This window comes from Lipotes vexillifer, unplaced genomic scaffold (genome assembly GCF_000442215.2).
Source record: "Lipotes vexillifer unplaced genomic scaffold, Lipotes_vexillifer_v1.1 scaffold365, whole genome shotgun sequence".
Taxonomy (NCBI): domain Eukaryota; kingdom Metazoa; phylum Chordata; class Mammalia; order Artiodactyla; family Lipotidae; genus Lipotes; species Lipotes vexillifer.
The window spans coordinates 363,541-385,688 of record NW_006781263.1 but is presented as its reverse complement, the minus strand read 5'-3'; the positions used below and the strand labels follow the sequence as shown (position 1 = coordinate 385,688).

Sequence of the window (22,148 nt, the reverse complement as noted above, 5' to 3'; positions counted from 1 at the left end):
CATTTAAAGGTGAAGAGGGGCTTCCCCGGTGGCGCAGTGGTTGAGAGTCCGCCTGCCGATGCAGGGGACGCGGGTTCGTGCCCCGGTCCGGGGAGATCCCACATGCCGCGGGGCGGCTGGGCCCGTGAGCCGTGGCCGCTGAGCCTGCGCGTCCGGAGCCTGTGCTGCGCAACAGGCGAGGCCGCAACAGTGAGAGGCCCGCATACCGAAAAAAAAAAAAAAAAAAAAAAAATGGTGAAGAGGCCAAGATCTGAGAAGGGCAAGTGACCTACTCAAGGTCATAGAGCTGGACAGTGGTAACTCTGGGACAGAATGACCCACTAGCACTGAGCCGTCATGGAAATCAACAAGCTTAAGATACTGACATCCTCACCCAGCCACACTCAATCTCCTTTGGTGAACGGTGCCATCGCCCATTTACCCCAAAGACAAATAGAGAGAGACCCTCAACTACTCAGACTAACAGAGACTACTCAACTGGTTTGAAGACATTCAAAGCAGCATCGCTCTCCTGTTGATGCCCAGCAACTGCTACCTCTCTGCACCTCGTTATTAGAAATATCACAACGGGAAACACTCTAGCTTCTGCCGCATCTTACAGTGCAGGACATCTCCTTCCCTTCCCATGCTGTGTCTCCATGCCAACACCATCACTAAATCACATAGAGACAGACACACTCACAAAAGAGCTTTCTCCTTCCTAACAGTTTTTTGTTTTGTTTTGTTTTTTAAAACAAGGGCCAGCTAATTTTATAAGGGATGACACACTAAATCTTCTCGTTAGTCATACTGAGTTCTTTCTAGTTTGGACAGATTCCTCTCTGAACTGACTTGTCTATTTACTATAGGAAGGGAGACAAGAGGATCCACTTTTTGCCATTTTGGGTATAGAAAAATCTGGTTCCTGGGCCAGCAAAGAGTGGAGCAAAACTTTCAGGCGGCGGGTGGTTAGGGAGTGTTCGCACGTGAGAAACGAGGCGTGTGTAAAAAACGCACAAGATGGCAGGAGAGTTGGTCAATGTGGAATCGAAGGAAGGGGTGCACCCAGGTACTCAAGGCGGAACGAGCTTGAAATGTTTAAGGAACACGAGGAAGGTCTGTGGGGCGGGAGTGTGGTGGGCAGGTGGGGGGACATGAATTTGGAGAGGTGGGCAGACCCAGAACATGCAGCCCGATCCCCACGTATGTCTTTAAAGCACTGCCTGGACCGTAACGTGGAACATGGACATGAGCGGGGCATGCTGGTCCAGGGGAGGGATGATGGTGGCCTGGATGATGGCCGTGCCAGCAAAGATAGACAGGAGACTGGGATAGAGCCACAGGTTAGAGGTGGAATGGCCGGGATTTGCTGATGGGCGGGGTGGGAAGGAAAGAAACCAAAGCTGATTCCTAAGATTCCAACCTGAACCACTCAATGGACGTCGGCAACGACTTCTGCGACGGCCAAGCCAAGGGGCAAGTGGGTTTGCAGGGGAGAATGAAAGGTTGCTGTCTTTTAAAAACTCACAGCTCCATTTCAAACTGTATTCCGACTCCATGTCAACCTACACTCCCTCTTCAATGGAGTTCTGAGTTGCCAAGGGAGAGATTAGAAACAGACAGACATACACACACCCCTTTATTTATCCAGAATCCCACTTTAAGTAATCATGCCTAAGATGTTAAAATTTCTTTCCTATTGTCTTTTAAAAGAGGGTTATGGTATCCATAGATAAGCATCTGTGTGTGTCACGTGTGCACTCAGATGTGCGGCATGTGCACATGAGCCTGGGGATAAAATTACCCTCTGGGACCCGCCCTCTGCAGAGGAGAGTAATGGGTTTTGCCTCAAGCCAACCCTGTAAAACAGGAAAGCAATGAAGTCAAATGAAGCTGGGCCCGTGTCCAGGAGAGGATGAGAGGACCCAGCACAAGCCAAGACTGCTGAGCCCATCACAGCATCAGAGGCTGAAAAGCATTCTGCTAACTGCCCAACACACACGTCTGCCTTCAGGCCTGCAGTCCACAGCGCTGAGGAAAAGACAGCTTTCACAAGCTCAAGAGGCAAAAAACATATATCCTCAGGCTTCTACCCTTGTACGGAGCGCTAATGAAATAGCTCACGAGACAGATTCCATGATTACCTTTGGAGTCCACTCCCGGGCACGGAGCAGGAAGTCCTCAGTACTCTGAGGGTACATCACAAGGATCCACAAAGAGCATCCCAGCCACAGGCCCAAGGATGAGGCCACGGTTGGACCTAACTTGCACTCTTGCTTTGTGATTTCCAGGTGAAAGAGTATTTCATCAAGAAATCTATTTTTAAACAGCTGCTAGTATCCTTGGGAGAAAGGTGAAGCGCGCCTTAGGAAACAAGACTCTCAGAGAAAGCATCACAGGTGTCCCAGGAGCCGAGGACACACACGTTGGTTTAGGAGTTGGGTAGGTGGGCGCCATCTTGGTCCCCGGCCGACAGTGAGTGGGAAGGTCGATGACTGACAGTTTATTCCAAATATCCTCTAAGCCAGCTCCTTGGGAACAGGTCCCAAATTCCCCAATGAAAGAGGGGGTGCTTATTGAAAGGGCAAGTTATCTCTGGGGGCCCTTGAGGTTCCTTAAAGTGTGAGGACAAGAGAGCGCTAGCAATGGGAACAGTTCTGGAAAACCTTCAGGAGCCTCTGAAGAGGGTGAGACACTCTCTGGATCTCAGGGAAAGGGAGGGGAGTGGAGTCCCGGTGTCTGAGACACACAGGCCTGGCTCCTTCCGCGACATCCCAAACGCCACCTCTGCCCATTCCTTAACTGATAACACATTTGGGTGGTTTTCATACGCAGGCACTGGCTTTGGCTGCTGAAATAATAGCTCAGTAGATAGAGGCCAACACTTCAGGGAAAGAATTTAACTTAATAGCATAAGAGAACACTGTGATTGTCATCAATGACATGTTTGTTTAGATGCTACATCTTGGTACAAATGTTCAGAAAGGACACTGACTCATTGTGAAGTTGGGAAACAGACACAGCTCTGCAGGGGAGAGTCTCTGCTGTTCCTGGATCTCTGCAAAGCCCAAGCTACCTGGCGCCACTGACATCGTGGAGAGAGGCAAGGCATGTAACTGGGGTAGGTGGCATCGGTGTTTTTGCTTTAATCTAGTCTCTCCTGCCTTGTACTCTGGGGTATCTTGAGCTTTTAACTCAGGACACATCTCTCAAGAAAGTCCATTCCCAAAAGGCCATCTCATTATACTCAGGATTGATGGATCGCCCAGCCTTAAGAAGCATCATATTCTTTTCATTGCTTTACTCTTACCCACCAACCTAGTGGGCAGACCCTACACTCAGTAGCCAAGATATTAAGCACACGTCACTCATTCACTCGTGCACACCCCACGCCTTGGATAAGCTGTCCCTGCGGTGCAAGGTGCCGTCAAGGCAGTGTGGCCCCCGGTCGCTCACATTAATCTGGGGAGGGGGAGAGGTAAGACGCACTGTAAGAGGGCGGCCTGCGTGACAGTCCTTGGGAGACAAACAAAGAAAGTGGGGATTCAGAGCAGGGGCAGATCTGAGCCAGTGAAAAGTCCCACTTTTCCTTATGGGAAGTAAGAGAAAGCTTCAAGGAGGAGACAGCATCCAGCTGGAGCTCAGAGGAGGATTCCAAGGAGACCAAAGGTGACAGCGGCATGGCCAGGAACTGGCGGCAGGAAGGCCCTGGCTTTCCTTGGCGGGTGAGGAAGAATCTGACTTTGTGAGACTGATACATGAGTGCAGAGAGGAAGGGGAAAAAAAGACAAATGGCTGTGGCACATGGACGGTGGGGACACTCTGAAATAAGAATAAGAAAAATGACTAACAATTACCCAGCCGTTTCTAGCACCAGCCTGTGATCTAAGCGCTTGGGAGGATGGATTTCTTTCACCGCCCCACCCAGAGGGCTCTCTGATGCAGACACTGTCACTATCCTCGTGTTGCTGAAAACTAAGGGGAGCGAAGTAACTTGCCCGAGGCAACGTACCTAAAGAGCCATGAAGCTGGCATTGAACTCAGGCCCTCGGACTGTGCCCCAACCCTGCCCCAGCCAAGCTGGCCCTCTGGCCATGGGGACGTTGCTGGGGGGAGAGTCCTGAGCAAAGCAGGACCTGGACATCGCATTCGACATGTCAATCTGATGCTTATGGTGCTTAAGCATCAGGGAGGGGCCTGAAGGAGGCTGGAAGATCATTGTGATGGTGACCGTCCAGGCAAGAGGTGACCGTAGATGGATCCAGGGAAGAACAATGAAAATGATGGTTAATGTTCCGTGCTTGGCCCTGGACCAAGCACATCACACGCCTTATCTTAACCCACAGCGGAACTCCTATGAGGGCGCGGCTAGCCTTAGCCCCATACGCAGATGCGGACACTGAGGCCCTGAGCATTAAAGACCACACAGGCAGCATGTGGGTTACACTCTCGACCTTCTCACTAATCCTGAGAGACGGTAGGACTAATAGAATTTGTCAAGTCCAAAGTCAGACGCAGCGCCGGAGGAGACGCACCAAAGGAAACAAAAGCCCAGACTAGACAAGAGCCTTGCTATGCCAGAAGGAAAGGAAATGTGTGGGCTGAACAGAAAGAAAAGTGGTTGGGGCGGGGTAGGAGGGATGACACAGCACACCTGAGGGGACACCGGGGTTGCTGGGACTAGGGAGCTGCAAGCAGATTCCTCCCCGTTCACTGGATGAGTGATAACATCATTTTTCCACTCCACCCACCCACCTCCGTTGGTTCAGACAGACTGTGCAAAGCTGCAGGACAGTCTCCAGCCTCAGGAGCTCCCAGCCGGGTGGGGCTGGGTAGAAGATCTTGAGGTGAGCTCAAGGTGTGGGAACAGGTGCCAGTTGGCTCCTATCTGGGGTGGCATGGCTGGCACTGGTCTCGGCAGACAGGGAGTGTCTGCCCTCATCGTTGGCACCCACGCTCCTGGAACTCCATCCCGACAACATCCGTCTATTGGCTGAGGGCTTCAGAGTAGTCGTCTCCCCCTGAAGTGCAGCCCTCAGCCCGTGCCTGACAGGAGGCAGGGGATAAATACCGCAGCTCCCTCTAGCCTCAGTTCGGGTCATCATCGGAGGCCCGTGCTCTCCGTCAGCTGCCAGTCCCTGAGGGATAAGTTCCAGCGCCTGTCGCAGGCTAACTGGCTGTAGCACATACCCTCCACTGGCTGCTTTCCTTCTCTGCCTCATGCCCCAGGGTGGGGTCATCCTCCAGTGAAGCACCTCCCTGGACCTTGTCTCAGGGATGGGTTCTGGGGGGCCCCCGCCTGAGACACGTCTGGGCCATGGGAGCTCTTCTGGTGCAGATCTGCAAGGAGGGAATGATCCTCAGAACTGGCTGCAGATCTGGGTCCCCGGGGTGCGGAAGCTTCTGGACCTTAAGGTCAGGTTTTTGATTAAACATGAGCCCCTTATCTGGAATCTCCATGTTACACCAGGGGCAGGATGATAGAGGGAAATCGTCATGAAACTTGACAAAGAGAAAAACCACGGAGAACCAACATTTAAAATACAGGGAGTGTTTTCTGAAGCAGGAAGAAATACAATCCTGCAGCCTGTGGAACAAAAACCACAATCACAGAAAGACAGACAAGATGAAAAGGCAGAGGGCTATGTACCAGATGAAGGAACAAGATAAAACCCCAGAAAAACAACTAAATGAAGTGGAGATAGGAAACCTTCAAGAAAAAGAATTCAGAATAATGACAGTGAAGATGATCCAGGATCTCAGAAAAAGAATGGAGGCAAAGATCGACAAGATTCAAGAGATGTTTAACAAAGACCTAGAAGAATTAAAGAACAAACAAACAGGGATGAACAATACAATAACTGAAGTGAAAATTACACTAGAAGGAATCAATAGCAGAATAACTGAGGCAGAAGAACAGATAAGTGACCTGGAAGACAGAATGGTGGAATTCACTGCTGCAGAACAGAATAAAGAAAAAAGAATGAAAAGAAATGAACACAGCCGAAGAGACCTCTGGGACAACATTAAACTCAACGACATTCACATTATAGGGGTCCCAGAAGGAGAAAAGAGAGAGAGAAAGGACCAGAGAAAATCTCTGAAGAGATTACAGTTGAAAACTTCCCTAACAAGGGAAAGGAAATAGCCACCCAAGTCCAGGAAGCGCAGAGAGTCCCAGGCAGGAAAAACGCAAGGAGAAACACACTGAGACACATAGTAATCAAATTGACAAAAATTAAAGACAAAGAAAAATTATTGAAAGCAACAAGGGAAAAACAACAAATAACATACAAGGGAATTCCCCTAAGGTTAACAGCTGATTTCTCAGCAGAAACTCTACAAGCCAGAAGGGAGTGGCATGATATATTTAAAGTGATGAAAGGGAAGAACCTACAACCAAGATCACTCTACCCGGCAAGGATCTCATTCAGATTCGATGGAGAAATCAAAAGCTTTACAGACAAGTGAAAGGTGAGAGAAAGCTTTACAGACAAGTAAAAGGTGAGAGAATTCAGCACCACTAAACCAGCTCTACAACAAATGCTAAAGGAACTTCTCTAAGTGGGAAACACAAGAGAAGAAAAGGACCTATAAAAACAAACCCATGACAGTTAAGACAATGGTAATAGGAACATACATATCGGTAATTCCCTTAAACGTGAATGGATTAAATGCTCCAACCAAAAGACACAGGCTCGCTGAATGGATACAAAAATAAGACCCATATATATGCTCTCTACAAGAGACCCACTTCAGACCTAGGGACACATATAGACTGAAAGTGAGGCGATGGAAAAAGATATTCCATGCAAATGGAAATCAAAAGAAAGCTGGAGTAGCAATACTCATATCAGATAAAATAGACTTTAAAATAAAGAATGTTACAAGAGACAAGGACGAACGCTACATAATGATCGAGGGATCAATCCAAGAAGAAGATATAACAATTATAAATATATATGCACCCTATACAGGAGCATCTCAATATATAAGGCAACTGCTAACAGCTATAAAAAAGGAAATCGACAGTAACACAATAATAGTGGGGGACTTTAACACCTCACTTACACCAATGGACAGATCAAGCAAACAGAAAATTAATACGGAAACACAAGCTTTAAATGACGCAATAGACCAGATAGATTTAATTGATATTTATAGGACATTCCATCCAAAAACAGAAGATTACACATTCTTCTCAAGTGCTCATGGAACATTCTCCAGGATAGATCACATCTTGGGTAACAGATCAAGCCTCAGTAAATTTAAGAAAATTAAAATCATATCAAGCATCTTTTCCGACCACAAAGCTATGAGATTAGAAATCAATCACAGGGGGAAAAAAACGTAAAAACACAAACACATGGAGGCTAAACAATGTATTACTAAGTAACCAAGAGATCAATGAAGAAGTCAAAGAGGAAATCAAAAAATACCTAGAGACAAATGACAATGAAAACATGACGATCCAAAACCTATAGGATGCAGCAAAAGCACTTCTAAGAGGGAAGTTTACAGCAATACAAGCCTACCTCAAGAAACAAGGAAAATCTCAAATAAACAATCTAAACTTACACCTAAAGGAACTAGAGAAAGAAGAACAAACAAAACCCAAAGTTAGTAGAAGGAAAGTAACCATAAAGATCAGAGCAGAAATAGAAACAAAGAAAACAGTAGCACAAATCAATAAAACTAAAAGCTGGTTCTTTGAGAAGATAAACAAAATTGATAAACCATTAGCCAGACTTATCAAGAAAAAGAGGGAGAGGACTCAAATCAATAAAATTAGAAATGAAAAAGGAGAAGTTACAACAGACACCACAGAAATACAAAGCATCCTAAGAGACTACTACAAGCAACTCTATGCCAATAAAATGGACAACCTGGAAGAAATGGACAAATTGCTAGAAAGGTATAACCTTCCAAGACGGAACCATGAAGAAATAGAAAATATGAACAGACCAATCAGAGGTAATGAAATTGAAACTGTGATTAAAAACCTTCCAACAAACAAAAGTCCAGGACCAGATGGCTTCACGGGTGAATTTTATCAAACATTTAGAGAGCAGCTAACACCCATCCTTCTCAAACTCTTCCAAAAAATTGCAGAGGGAGGAACACTCCCAAACTCATTCTATGAGGCCACCAGCACCCTGATACCAAAACCAGACACAGATACTACAAAACAAGAAAATTACAGACCAGTATTACTCATGAATATAGATGCAAAAATCCTCAACAAAATACTAGCAAACAGAATCCAACAACACATTAAAAGGATCATACACCATGATCAAGTGGGATTTATCCCAGGGATGCAAGGATTCTTCAATATATGCAAATCAATCAATGTGATACAACATATTAACAAATTGAAGGAGAAAAACCATATGATAATATGAATATGTGCAGAAAAAGATTTTGACAAAATTCAACACCCATTTATGATAAAAACTCTCCAGAAGGTAGGCAAGTAGGGAAGTTACCTCAACATAATAAAGGCCATATATGACAAACCCACAGCCAACATGGTTCTCAATGGCGAAAACTGAAAGCATTTCCTCTAAGATCAGGAACAAGACAAGGATGTCCACTCTCACGACTATTATTCAACATAGTTTTAGAAGTCCTAGCCACCGCAATCAGAGAAGAAAAAGAAATGAAAGAATACAAATTGGAAAAGAAGAAATAAAACTGTCACTGTTTGCAGATGACATGATACTATACATAGAGAATCCTAAAGATGCCACCAGAAAGCTACTAGAGCTAATCAATGAATCTGGTAAAGTTGCAGGATACAAAATTAATGCACAGAAATCTCTTGCATTCCTATACACTAATGACGAAAAATCTGAAAGAGAAATTAAGGAAACACTCCCATTTACCACTGCAACAAAAAGAATAGAATACCTAGGAATAAACCTACCTAGGGAGACTAAAGACCTGTATGCAGAAAACTGTAAGACACTGATGAAAGAAATTAAAGATGACATAAATAGATGGAGAGATATACCATGTTCTTGCATTGGAAGAATCAATATTTTGAAAATGACTATACTACCCAAAGCAGTCTACAGATTCAATGCAATCTCTATCAAATTACCAATGGCATTTTTTACAGAACTAGAACAAAAATTCTTAATGTTTGTATGGAGACACAAAAGACCCCAAATAGCCAAAGCAGTCTTGAGGGAAAAAAAAGGAGCTGGAGTAATCCAACTCCCTGACTTCAGACTATACTACAAAACTACAGTAATCAAGACAATATGGTACTGGCACAGAAACAGAAATATAGGTCAATGGAACTGGATAGAAAGCCCAGAGATAAACCCATGCACCTATGGTCAACTAATCTATGACAAAGAAGGCAAGGATATACAATGGAGAAAAGACAGTCTCTTCAATAAGTGGTGCTGGGAAAACTGGACAGCTACATGTAAAAGAATGAAATTAGAACACTCCCTAACACCATACATAAAAATAAACTCAAAATGGATTAGAGACCTAAATGTAAGACTGGACACTATAAAACTCTCAGAGGAAAACATAGGAAGAACACTCTTTGACATAAATCACAGCAAGATCTTTTTTGATCCACCTCCTAGAGTAATGGAAATAAAAACAAAAATAAACAAATGGGACCTAATGAAACTTAAAAGCTTTTGCACAGCAAAGGAAACGATAAACAAGACGAAAAGACAACCCTCAGAATGGGAGAAAATATTTGCAAACGAATCAACGGACAAAGGATTAATCTCCAAAATATATAAACAGCTCATGCAGCTCAATATTAAAGAAACAAACAACCCAATCCAAAAATGGGCAGGAGACCTAAATAGACTTTTCTCCAAAGACATACAGATGGCCAGGAAGCTCAAGAAAAGCTGCTCAACATCACTAATTATTAGAGAAATGCAAATCAAAACTACGATGAGGTATCACCTCACACCAGTGAGAATGGGCATCATCAGAAAATCTACAAACAACAAATGCTGGAGAGGGTGTGGAGAAAAAGGTAACCCTCTTGCATTGTTGGTGGGAATGTAAATTGATACAGCCACTATGGAGAACAGTATGGAGTTTCCTTAAAAAACTAAAAGTAGAATTACCGTATGACCCAGCAATCCCACTACTGGGCATATACCCAGAGAAAACCATAATTCAGAAAGACACATGCGCCCAAGTGTTCACTGCAGCACTATTTACAGTAGCCAGGTCATGGAAGCAACCTAAATGTCCATCGACAGATGAATGGATAAAGAAGATGTGGTACATATATACAATGGAATATTACTCAGCCATAAAAAGGAACGAAATTGGGTCATTTGTAGAGACGTGGATGGATCTAGGGACTACCATACAGAGTGAAGTAAGTCAGAAAGAGAAAAGCAAATATCGTATATTAATGCATTTATGTGGAACCTAGAAAAATGGTACAGATGAACCAATTCGCAGGGCCGAAATAGAGACACAGAGGAAGAAATACTACAAAATTGTAGCCAGTATAGGACTATTATTCACAAATTGGGACTGTTGGCAATGTCATCTCAGAGGAACACAAAAATTAAGTTTGTTTTGTATGTAAGAAAATAAGGGAAAATAAAATAATTAGAGTGGGGAAGGGTGGACCAAGTGATAAATTAGATAAATAAGGTGAAGAGGAGCATACAGCAGGCTGCGGGTGTCCAGTCCCCAGGGGTAAACGTTTGGTAACTAAGCAATGTGCACGCTCTCTCCCATCACCATTTGGGGCTCCTCCTAAGATCCAATGTGACACTGTCTGCTGCAAAGCTCATTCCCCCGCAAGCTTCTTTCTCTCTTGCGCTGCGTTCAGGATGTGAACCAAAGACACAGTAGATCAACTCGTGTCGCACCTTAGTGTGTGCCTGTCCAGAAGGGGCTGGAGTCTCAGAATTCTGCATCTCCTGTAGCCTCATGGGTTTTAGAGAGGGAACGGATGTGCATAATAATAACGGTAGGTGATATCTCTTCAGCCTTTGCCTCAGAAGCAGAACTGGATTCCAGGATTCCAGTGCAAGTCTTTTAACTGGGAGGAGGGAATCTCAGGAAGAGCCCCCCGGAGAAGAGCAGGAAAATGAGCTGGGGAAGAACGGGCAGCTCATCAAGGTGTGTTATCCAGCAAGATGTTGGATGGGCACCTAGAGCTTATCCCTGCTTGGACAACTGCGGGAGACAGGGTGGCGTTTCCGTGAGCACATCCGAGGCACAAGGGAACCGAGGTATTCATTTATTCACCAACCCCTCTCTGTCTGAGGGCTAATTCTGGGGGCTGGTGATTTCCTGGCACATCTGCGCTGCCCTGAATTCTGGTAGAATGGGCTCTGGGGACCAGAAAAAGCCCAGAGTCACGGGGGCTGGATGATGGGGGTCAGGCACGCACGCACAAGCTGTAAATACTAAGTGGGTACAGGTGGGGCATTATCCAGGCAGCGCCAGATGCTCTGCCAAGAGCTTTGCACGCCTATCTTCATGCATTCCTGAAAGCAGCCAGATGAGATGGCTGCTGCATTTACCTCCAGTGACCGATGGGGAAACTGAGGCTTGGTAAGGTAAAGCAGCTTGTCATGGCTACGCGGCTTATCAGTAGAAAAGCCAGGACTGAGCCTCAGGTGGGTTTCACTCAAAGTGCATGCTCTAAACCTCCAGGCTTTATATCCAGCTCCGGGTCCTGGAGAATCAACCACCAGCCAAGCTGTGTGCAGCCCATGGTGCCTAACGGTCAGCCCTGGGTCGTCTGAACTAGGTCTCATGCACGGAGAGGAGTGAGTAACTTAAGGTCTCTCGGAACATAATTTACCCTCTTTGTACTAAGCCTCTCTGGACACCAGTTTTAGCTTTGAGTTGACACTGACAAATTAAGGACATGCTCAGCACTTTTCCAAGAGTAAACAGGAAATTCCACAAGCTCCTCTAATCATTTTTCTCTTCCAGGGTGAAATCCCTTAACTAAACACGTCTACCTCACCAGTGAGCTTGTGCCAGGGCCTTGCTGACCAGATCCTGTGGGTCCCCTTAAATGTTAAGACCCCTGAGGCAGTCCCTCTCCCAGAGCCCTGGGCCCTGGGCAGAAATGCCAGTTGCACAGAGGTCTCTGGGACACCCCCTGTCCTGGTGCTCTCCAAGACGGGGCTGTCTCCCAGTGGGTCTGTCTCTGGTCCTTTGCGATGGGTTAAGCACAGGTGAGCTGCCCTTAGAGGGATGTGGGGTGGGGAGAAGGTGAGGACTAAAGAACCTAACATTTCCTGAGTATCTACTATGTGCTCCCACTTTACAGATGTGGAAATTGAGGCCAGGAGAAGTTCTGTAACTTGTTCCAAAGCCCCCAGCATGTTGGTGATATACAAACTTTCTCACTCCTAATCTCGGTGTCCTACTCTCTCATCAAACTTCCCATCCTGGTGGCCTGGCAGTGCCTTCTCTGCATCCCGTTTGTTGGAGCTACTAAATCCATCAGAGGCTGGGGTAAAGGAGCAGCGCCTCTTTCCTGGTGACCTTTTATTCCCGGCCACCTCTGCTTCGTGATTTTGAGTTGACAACATAAGCAAAGGGAGGGATGATGCTGAATTAGAATTCATCTCTAGGCTTTCTAGGGGAGCCCCTTCCACTTGTGGCTATTTAAATCTATATTAATTATAATAAAATTTAAAATCAGACTAACCTCTCAGTCAGACTAACCACACTTCAAATGCTCAGTAGCCACAGGTGGCCAGCAGCCCCCGTATTGGAAGAAGAGAGAGAACACCTCCATCAGCACAAAAAGTTCTACTAGATAGCACTGGTCTATACAAGTAAAGTTGAGTCTCAGGCCCAAAAAAGCATAAGGGTGGCCTTGGAGAGCTAAAAATAACCCCTGGGGCTGAGGTGGAGCTTTGACATGCAAAGCTGCCTCTCCAAGTCGGCGCGGGGTCGGGGGGGGGGGGCGGGAAGGGCCCCCTCCACCTCCTGCTGGTACCCCGGCCCCTCCATCCCCTGAGAACTGGCTAGGGCATCAATTAGTTTATCCTTTGGCTCTTAACAAAAGCAATCTAGGTCCCAGGGAAGGGAGTGGATCCAGGGAAACTATTTTCCAGATATTATAATTAAACAGATAACTGGAAGCAGCCCAGCCCACAAGGAAATGACATCCACCAGTGAGGCCCCTTCCAGAGAGCCCCCTCCCCCAGGACTGAAAGGGGATTGGAGCTCAGAGGAGTCAGGGAGAGGAAGGGAGTCCTTCCCACCTGAGATGGGGCTCTCCACTAGGTTCCCAGGGAGCACATACAAAGTAGCCTTCACCTCGCTCTGGGTGGGGGGTTAGGTTGGAGTTAGGGTGCAGGCTGCAAAGCCAAGCGTCCCCCTTCAGGATCCGCCCACCCTCCTGTGCTTCAGTCTCCCTGACTGATGAAGACCTGACCAAGCGTCAGGTCGGCTGGTGACCCATGGTCTGGCAGGAAAAACACGAGGCTTCTGGGGGTTGTGAATTAAGGGACAGTGAACAGTGCGGGTGGGGCGGGGAGCAGAGCAGGGGCAGAGAACACCAGGGGAAGCCGGAGCCAGCTCGGGGGCAGAGATGGCCTAGAGGGGGCAGGACAGAGAGAGCCAGGGCACACAGGCACTCGGCTTGGGCTAGGCGGGCAATGCCGTAACATCAAGGAAATACAGACTGGACCTAGAGAAACCACAATTGCAGAGGGAGGATGATATCTGAACAGCCTCACCCTCGCATCCCAATCACATTTCACCACCTCTGTCCCAGGGGCCTTCCTCCAGTGCCAGTTGTTTTCCTCTGCAGCTCTGGGAGACAGGAGGTCTTCATGGAATCACGAGACAGAAATGAGCAAGTTCTTGAGTTCAAAAAGCTGATCTGGGAATAAGGGAGAATCTGGATGCAGGCTCACAGAATGAGTTTCCCCAATTCCTAGACCAGATTAAAAACTTCCGGGGCAGAGAAGGAGGAGAGAAATGTGGACAGGAGCTGGGGGCCTGGGGAGACCACCAACCTTGGGGATCCAGCCCTAGACACCATCCTATGGGGACGCTGCAGGGACTGACATGAACGGTCCCCGTTGCTGCTCCTGGAGCACCTCCCTGGGCGGGAGCCCTCGCACGACGGCCCAGCACACGGCTCCTGCCTGTGCTTCTCAAACACCCACGCTGTTGGGAGCCCACCTCCTCTCCTCACGTGGGAGCCACTAAAATGGGCACCGGACACTGGGATGCAGTGAGGATGGAGATATGGACAAGGGAGTCCCCCCCCCCCCACACCGGACAGAGCTGGCTGAAGGCAGACAGTCAGGGACCTCCTGGTGGCCTGAGCATCCCTTTGGCCACCCTGGGAAGCCTGATGTGACCCTAAAAGCTCCTCAGAGGAAGAAATCTCTTCCGTGGGCACAGAGTGTCTAGGTTTTAGAATATAAGGATGGATGTCAGAAACGTTCTTGTTGATGTTTCTTTCCTGGGCTGGTGCATGGGTGGGTCTGAGTCACTGGACCAGCTAGCAGCCCATCTTCCAGACTCACTTAGCAGAATTTGCATTGGTAAGGCCTCCACGTTCATTTCCAGGAGTGCGATACTTTACCACCTCACACCCAAGCACGTAGAAATCTCTGCCCGCCGAAAGAGAGGAATCACACTAAAAATGCAAAAAGAAGGCTCAAAACTTAGGCAGAATCCCTTTGAAAGCTAACAAGGTACACAGGAGGCATTTACTTCTGCTGTGGAGGCTGATTTATTAAAGACAGACCAGTCTTGACAAAGAATCTCAAATATTGATTACTTAAAGCTTCCTCACTGGAAGAGAAAATGTGGAGCCCAGCTCACAGTCGCAAAGATTCAGCTGTCTACATGCAGGATAAGCAGCAAAATTTCACAAGGTATTTATAAATCACCAACAAAGCATGATTCCACAAAGTTACTTCCAGGTTTGTTTGTCCATTTGGGGCAGGGCCCATGAGTTTCTAGGGTGCACATTTCCTCACAGACCAGGAACACTGCTTTCAGCATCTCAACGTTAGAGCAGGCTGACTGTAAAGCAAGTTCTCAGACAAGTGTGTTTCCTCGGGGATAGTCATTGTTGATAGTTACACAGACGACGGATTTCCACTCTAGGAAGGAACCCATATGGAAAGAAAGTCGGAAGGACTCTTTTTCTAGCGCAGTCTCAGGCCTGAGCATTTCTGACAGCCAGAAAACCAGAAAAAGCCAAGGGAAAGTTCAAGTCACAGTGTGGGGAAATTTTAACCAGAAATGGCCACGTGATTTCCACAAAGCTCACACAAAAGAGGGAAATTTTAACCAGAAATGGCCACGTGATTTCCACAAAGCTCACACAAAAGAGGGAAATTTTAACCAGAAATGGCCACGTGATTTCCACAAAGCTCACACAAAAGAGGGAAATTTTAACCAGAAATGGCCACGTGATTTCCACAAAGCTCACACAAAAGAGGGAAATTTTAACCAGAAATGGCCACGTGATTTCCACAAAGCTCACACAAAAGAGGGAAATTTTAACCAGAAATGGCCACGTGATTTCCACAAAGCTCACACAAAAGAGGGAAATATTAGTGTGGAAGAAAAGAAAAAGAGAGGTAAGCTTCTTTGACAAGTAAGATTGAAGGATGGTTTCGGGGAGTCCTCGGAACCACCTGTGACCAGAGGTCAGCACCCGGCTGAGGTCAGCAGCTACGTGAAAAGCCTCCCGTGAAAAGCAAACTCACGGGGTCTGTGTGGAAAGGGGTATTGAGTTTAGGTGCAAATGTAAAGTTTAATCAGGTTTGGGGTTATACTCTGAAAGGCTCAGGCACTCCGGTGGAGACCCCAAATCACTGCCAGTCGGTTCCTGGGGCCCTCTCCCTGGGGCGGCCTGGGGTGACAGGACACAGCTCTGGGACCCTCCCACAGAGGGCTTCCCTCCCCTCACTGGAGGAGGCCAGATGATGAGTCCCCACATCCCATTTATGATGTCCTGAGAGGTGTTCCTCAGGTACCTGGATTCTGGGACCCCTACCCAAATGGCCCTGAGCCTTCCTCGCTGGACTTCCTGGACCTTTGTTGCCTGACTGGGGAGCAGATTGCTCTGGGTCACCTCTGGCCATGCCTGATCCAATTCCCCAGGCGAGGAGGATGGCGACTGGGGGCTGCTTCCCCGCACTTCCAAGCCAGCAGCCGAGTCACCTCTTGGTACCTCCCACCCTCCCACCTTCGTTTCCGCTCACTCCAGACCCCCTGGACTTGAGGGTCTACATCTTCGATCACGGGTTTGGGTTCCTGCCTGGAATCCCTTCCCCCTTCTCCTTTAGAAAATGCCTGCCCACTTTTCAAACCCACTCAGCTGCGCCCCCCAGCATTGGATGGAGCCTTCACTGCGTTCCCACGGCACTGGGGGGACCACGGCCACGTTCACACACCGTGGGAGCGGTCCAGAGGTGGGCCTGCCTTACGAGACAGCGGGCTCCTGCAGGGTGAGCTGTGTTCGGGCTTTTAGAAGGGTCCAGCCCGGTGGCACCACGTTGCAGGGGCTTGGAGATGCTTTCCAGCAGGCTGAGTGCAAGAACCTGTATGTAGCTCCCATAGCTCTGACGCATGCATTTATCTGTTCACTGGCCACCGAAACGGCTCAGGTTAGCCCTGGCAGCCTTTCTTACAACCAGCAACGTTCATCTGACAATTCATGAGCGTCTTAAATGTGTTGGGTGCCATAGTGGGTGGAGGGGTAAAAAGAATGGTTTGTCTCAGTGCTGAACAATCAGGGACTGAGCAGCTTTTGTTTTGCGACTCGTCAGACGCTGCATAAGGGTTTCTCGTGATGTTCAGGTCCCCCCAGGGGGCTCATACCCTCAAGGGTAGGATAACATAGACTTGCTCCTTGACCCTGGGGAGGCCACCAGCAGGCCCACCCTGACAGGTGGAGAAGAGAGGCCCCTCCTGGGCCGAGCCCGGCCCCGTCCTGCACCTGCCAGCACGGGGACCCCCCCTAGGCAGCAGGTCAGGCTTCTCCACCGGGGTCTCCCCCCTCTGAGAGGTGGGTCCGGGGAGGAGGCCTGTGCAGGCCTTGGCCACAGGTACAGGCTGCCTGGGTGGAGAATTCTGAAATTCCGGGTGCCTCGAGCGTGGTCTTGAAGGGGCGGACCTTGGCCCCTGGACTCCCTGCCCTGTGGTTTCTGTGATGCAGGGCCCAGGGCCGAGGGTGGGGGTCAGAGCCAGTGATGACAAAGTGTGAAGCTGCAGGCTTATGTCCACTCTTTTAGGCACGTGAGGAAAAAAAAGCACCTTTAAGCAAAGGGTGGAATTACCCTTGTTTGTCTACTCGGCCTTCATGCCTGCCTGGGATGCACTGCCACAGAGGGCAGAGGCCTTACGGGGACCCTCGGCTCACGAAGGACAAGGCACACGCACCCTCCTCAGGACCCCGGTGGGAGGTGGAGCCCCGCCATCGGCAGATAACAGCACTGCCTTGGGAGACGGAAGCTCGTGCTGTTCGGGCCCGGGCCGAGAGTGGAAGCCTCATCTCTCAGATGCCGAGGCATCAGGGCGCTAAGGCTGCTGGGGCATTCTGGACCCGACGCGGTGCCTGGGCCTTCTCAGCCCGGTGACCGGGAAGGCTCCCTGGTGCCAGGGGTGGCAGCTGCCATCCACAGTAACTGCTCTGTGCCTGTAATTGCCCTGAAGGGCAGGAGGCTGCAGAGTCTGCTTTATCGTTTGGTATTTTTAGAGAATGTCTTTGCTGACAGAAGATCCCTCGTGCCTGTTTTTCAGGCAGAGTACTGGCCGGTTGGGGTGATGGGGAAAGTTCACCAGGAAGGGGGTCACGCTGAGGGCAGCTTATGGGTCCAGAGGGTAAATATCTCACCGGAAGCCACGCACAAAGCAGGGAGCACAGAACTGGGCCCCAACCCACATCTAGTCTGACTCCAGAGCCCAGGGTGTGCCCACTGACCTACTCAGGTTAGGTGTGGATGGAAAAGTAAGGTCTCTGTCCCCTCCCCTGAGTCATGGTGTATGTGTGACTGCAATAGAGGCCGCTGGAAATGACGTGTGTGACTTCTAATTCTTCCTCGCCACCGTGACCCTCCCTCTGCAAACCCTCAGCTGCCACGTGGAGCCACGCTGGAGGGGCCACACCGAGGTGCTCTGGTCAGCAGTCGCAGCCGGGCTAGTCCTCTGGGCACCGCAGACACGGACAGCAAACAAGGGAGTAGACGAGCCTTCTCCGAGGGCTCCTCCAGCAGCAACGGCTCCAGCCCCAGCCATCGGCGTCACCACCAGCCATCCGAATCATCCCACCCTGGGCCCCGGATCCGGGGGTACAGCATCCCCTCTGTGCCCTTTCTGAACTACTGACCCCTGGAACCCATGAGAAACAGAAAGTGGTTATTGGGTGTGTCACTAAATTGGGAGACTGTTTCCCAGCAAAAAATAACCAGAATGGAATTAAGAGCATTCCGGGGGAAAGTGAATGCCGCCGAGATGGGAAAGCACAGTGACGAACCTAGTGGAGCCTCTGCCCCGGGTCTTTCTGGTTCTGCAGCCTCTCTTTCGAGAAAGCTTCACCCCTGCACCCTCTCCAAACTCTCCGAATGGGCAGAAGGAAAATCAAAGGCCTTCAAGCCACTGGGCCTGTGGACGAAGTGCTAGGGCAGTGGTGGATATTAAGAGCCAGAACACACTTTTATGAACCCCCTACTACGTGCCATTACATTTAATCCACGAATTTAACAAATACTTTGGCCCCATCATGTGCCAGGAACAGGTCTGGGAAGGAAGCCACGCACAAAACTACGTCCATGTTCTCATGGGGCTGATGTGTGAGTGAGGGTGACGGGCAGTAAGCAAATAACTCTATAATATTATGGCACAGAGTGCTCGGTGCTGTGGAGAAAAGTAAAGCCGGGTAAGGGGAAAGACAGGCAGTTGACAAAGGCTGGTTGGGAAAGGAAGGCCTCCCCAAGCAGGTGGCGTTTCAGCAGAGAGAGCCCATGCTCTGCCCAACCTCAGAACCCACGCCCTGGGCATGGGTATCAAGGAAAGAAAAATCCAGGTATCTTCCAGTGTACACACATGTGGCCTCTTAGAAACAGTACATTTGGATACACACTTCCATATATAAAATAGATAAACAACAAGGACTAACTGTAAAGCACAGGGAATTATACTCGATATCTTGTAATAACTTATAATAGAAAAGAATCTGAAAAAGAATAGGTACACGTATATATACACACACATATAGATATTACGTAACTGAATCACCATGCTGCACACCTGAAACATTGTAAATCGACTATATTTCAATAAAAGCATTTTTTAAAAAGTACATTTGGAGATCGCCCTCCATGGGGCTCACAGGCCCCCTACCAGGTATGTGAACAGGAGGGGAGACTCCCCTGAGGGCACCTCTCTGCACCCCCCCCCCCAAGACCTCCGCCAGGCCTTCCCTCCGGCCCTGAACACAGGGCCACCAGAGGGGTACTTACACAGAGCACGTGGAGGACCACCGCCCCCTGTCTTCTGTCCTCGTTGGTGAAGATGTCATTGGGGAACTCGTGCAGGGCTACAAAAGGGAGAGAGAAAAACAGCTCAGTACAGGTGGCAACACTTTCAGGGCGGGAGGTCTGGGACAGCGCCGCCATCCTCGTTCTGATACGGGGTCCACGAACCCGGATGAGGAAAGATTACATCTTCATGTTCACAAATCTCTAACTGGAATTTGGTGTTTCCTCCAGATAAGAACGGAGGCAACAAACTGCAGCTGTGCTAGAAGCACCCGGGCTCTGCCCCCAGGAGACATGTTCATGATCCTCTGTCCTGCCATCCGCATGGCTCACTCATCAATTTAGCGTGAGGGTGGCTTGCAAACTGCCACCTGTGACCAAGGGTTCGTGAGAAAACACAGGAACCACGATCATGCAGGTCTATCTTCTAACACAGTGACAACTTCATTTCAGTGGATCAGTCTCCCTCTGTCACCTCACACATCTTGCAAACACTGAAATGTTTTCCCGAGCAGAGGTCTGCAGGCTTCAGGGATTACCCAGACGTCCGTGGCACACACAGGATTAAGTCCCTCCTCTAAACTGTCCCTCTGTCCCTCCTTTCCTTGTCCCACTCCTGCCCTGGCCTGGGGCCTGGGCCTCTTATGACTCCCTCCCGGCTCTCATTTCTAAAACACATTGCCCTCCCCTCCCCAGGGAGTCCAGTACAGGGCAGAAACCACGAGAAATCATCCTTTCTGCCCACTTTCCAAACCCAGGACGCTGATGGCCGCTGTAGGGCAAAGCTAAGGAGAGGGAACCCTGCAGGGCAGGCCTGTCTCTCACCCTCGGGCACCCAGAGCCCAGATTTCCTGTCACCGTCCGGCCCACCGTGCGCCTGGACCTGGCCGACCCTGCGCCCCACTCCGTGGTTCTGAAGATGACAAGCCCCGCCCACAGGTCCTTCCTGATGTGCCCTTCGTCTGTATGAACTCTCAGCGCCTGTGGGATGGGCTGGCTGCTGACAGGCCGGGATGGGCAGAGACGGAGGCTCTGGGGGCAGGACGGCCACACAGACTTGTGCAGAGTTGACAACGGCACACGCAGTGAGCTCTGCTCCTGGCAGGCACGGGCCCTGCACTTCGCACCCACTATGCCTCTGACCCGGGACGGAAAGCTGCTGCTCCCGTGCTGTAGACGAGGAACCCGAGGCGCAGCCAGACTGGACACCGTGCTAGAGGGTCCACAACGAGGACCACGCACCCAGCAGACGGGCCGGGGCCACCCTCATGCTGTGATCCCGGCTCCCGGCATCTATTTGCCATCTTACTCCATCCGGTGACCTCTTCCTTCTGGGGGCCCCTCCAAGCAGGGGACCTGATCTGATCTAAATTCTGCCTCCACACACCAGAGGGAAGCAGGTGGGCTGTTTGTTCCTTTGCATTTCTCTGTGCAGCTGCCACGGGGCTTTTCAGCACCGGGCAGTTCCCGGGTAAATGTGACCATCCCATTGCCCACCTACCCCCAGAAGTGGAGACTGGTTGGTTGGCCTGGTTAGTGTATCGATCAGGACAGCCGTCATCCTGGGGAAACTGAAACCAGGGTCTTCCCTGTGATGGGCGCCATGCAGAACATTCATGCGTGGGGACCGCCTACCATCAGCGAGGAGGAAGTGGGAAAAGTGAGGGGGCATCAAGGTACCTCTGGTGCTGATATATGGAAGCCAGCTACTTTCATCCCCCCTACCCCACCCTGGCTGAGGGCAGCAGGTGAAGGGAGTGAAGGCCACGGTGCAGGCAGCCTTACCAGTCTGCGTCTGCAAGGCGCCCACACCGTGCCAGCTCCGTCATCCCTGCCTCTCTACCAGGACCTGCAGGAATGGTTTGATCAAGGGTACTATGTCAGTATGTGATACATTTATGTTTTGAATCCAGGCATTTTGGTTTTTAAATCCCCTTGGCACTCAACAGTGAGTGGAATGACCATGACCAGGTGGATCCTCCGGGCTTTGAGTTTTGGTAGGGGAGGGTCTCGGCAGAGGTCTGGATGCCCAGCCAACCCTGGGACCTGGCTGGGGCTCTTGGATAGGACCAGGCTGAGGGCTGTGCCCTTGGATGGGGAAGGACCCACAGAGCCCAGTGCTGACGCCGGAGGGGCTGAATGCTGTCCAAAGTCCTGGCCAAGCACGTGTTGGGCGGGGGTGAGGGGGGGACAGGAGGGGGGAGTGGGCGTGGGGACCACAGAACTGTCCTTCAGGCTTCTCCTTCCTTACGGCTCAGGGACCCTCCTCTCTCTCCCTCTGGGGAGTGGGAGGCTTGGCAGTGTCCCCGTCTTGATCTGCTCTTCCTGGCCTGGTGCCTGATTCATCACCAGCCGGAAACTCCTAGTCCCTGGTCAAGGGTGTCTCCTCCTGTCAGAACCCATGACTGGCTGCGAGAAAATCGGTGAAATTCTCCGTGAGATGATCCCAGTGTAGCAGCGGGGGGGCCGGGGGCTGTGAGCAGAGCAGCTGGCCCTGCCAGACCTCCTCACTGAGCTGAAGGTGGCTGGGCCACCGTGGCTGAGACAGAGCATGCGTGTGTCAGGGGGTCAGCTGGGGGGAATGTAAGGCAGCGGAGAGTTAGTTAAATGCCTTCAAATTGGTTTGCTTCCGAACAGCAACAGAAGTCTTCTTTGGTGGATCCCAGGCGTGTGGGA

The 22,148-nt window shown here is 49.7% G+C and overlaps 1 protein-coding gene across 1 annotated transcript in view; it reads right to left on the bottom strand.

Moving 5' to 3' along the window:
- Positions 1-22,148, bottom strand: part of SLC24A3 (solute carrier family 24 member 3) — a 474,319-nt gene that overhangs the window by 174,390 nt on the left and 277,781 nt on the right. The window contains exon 3 of the mRNA XM_007454524.1: positions 19,455-19,531. Coding sequence (XP_007454586.1) covers positions 19,455-19,531 — 77 coding nt within the window. The remainder of the gene's footprint in view (positions 1-19,454; positions 19,532-22,148) is intronic.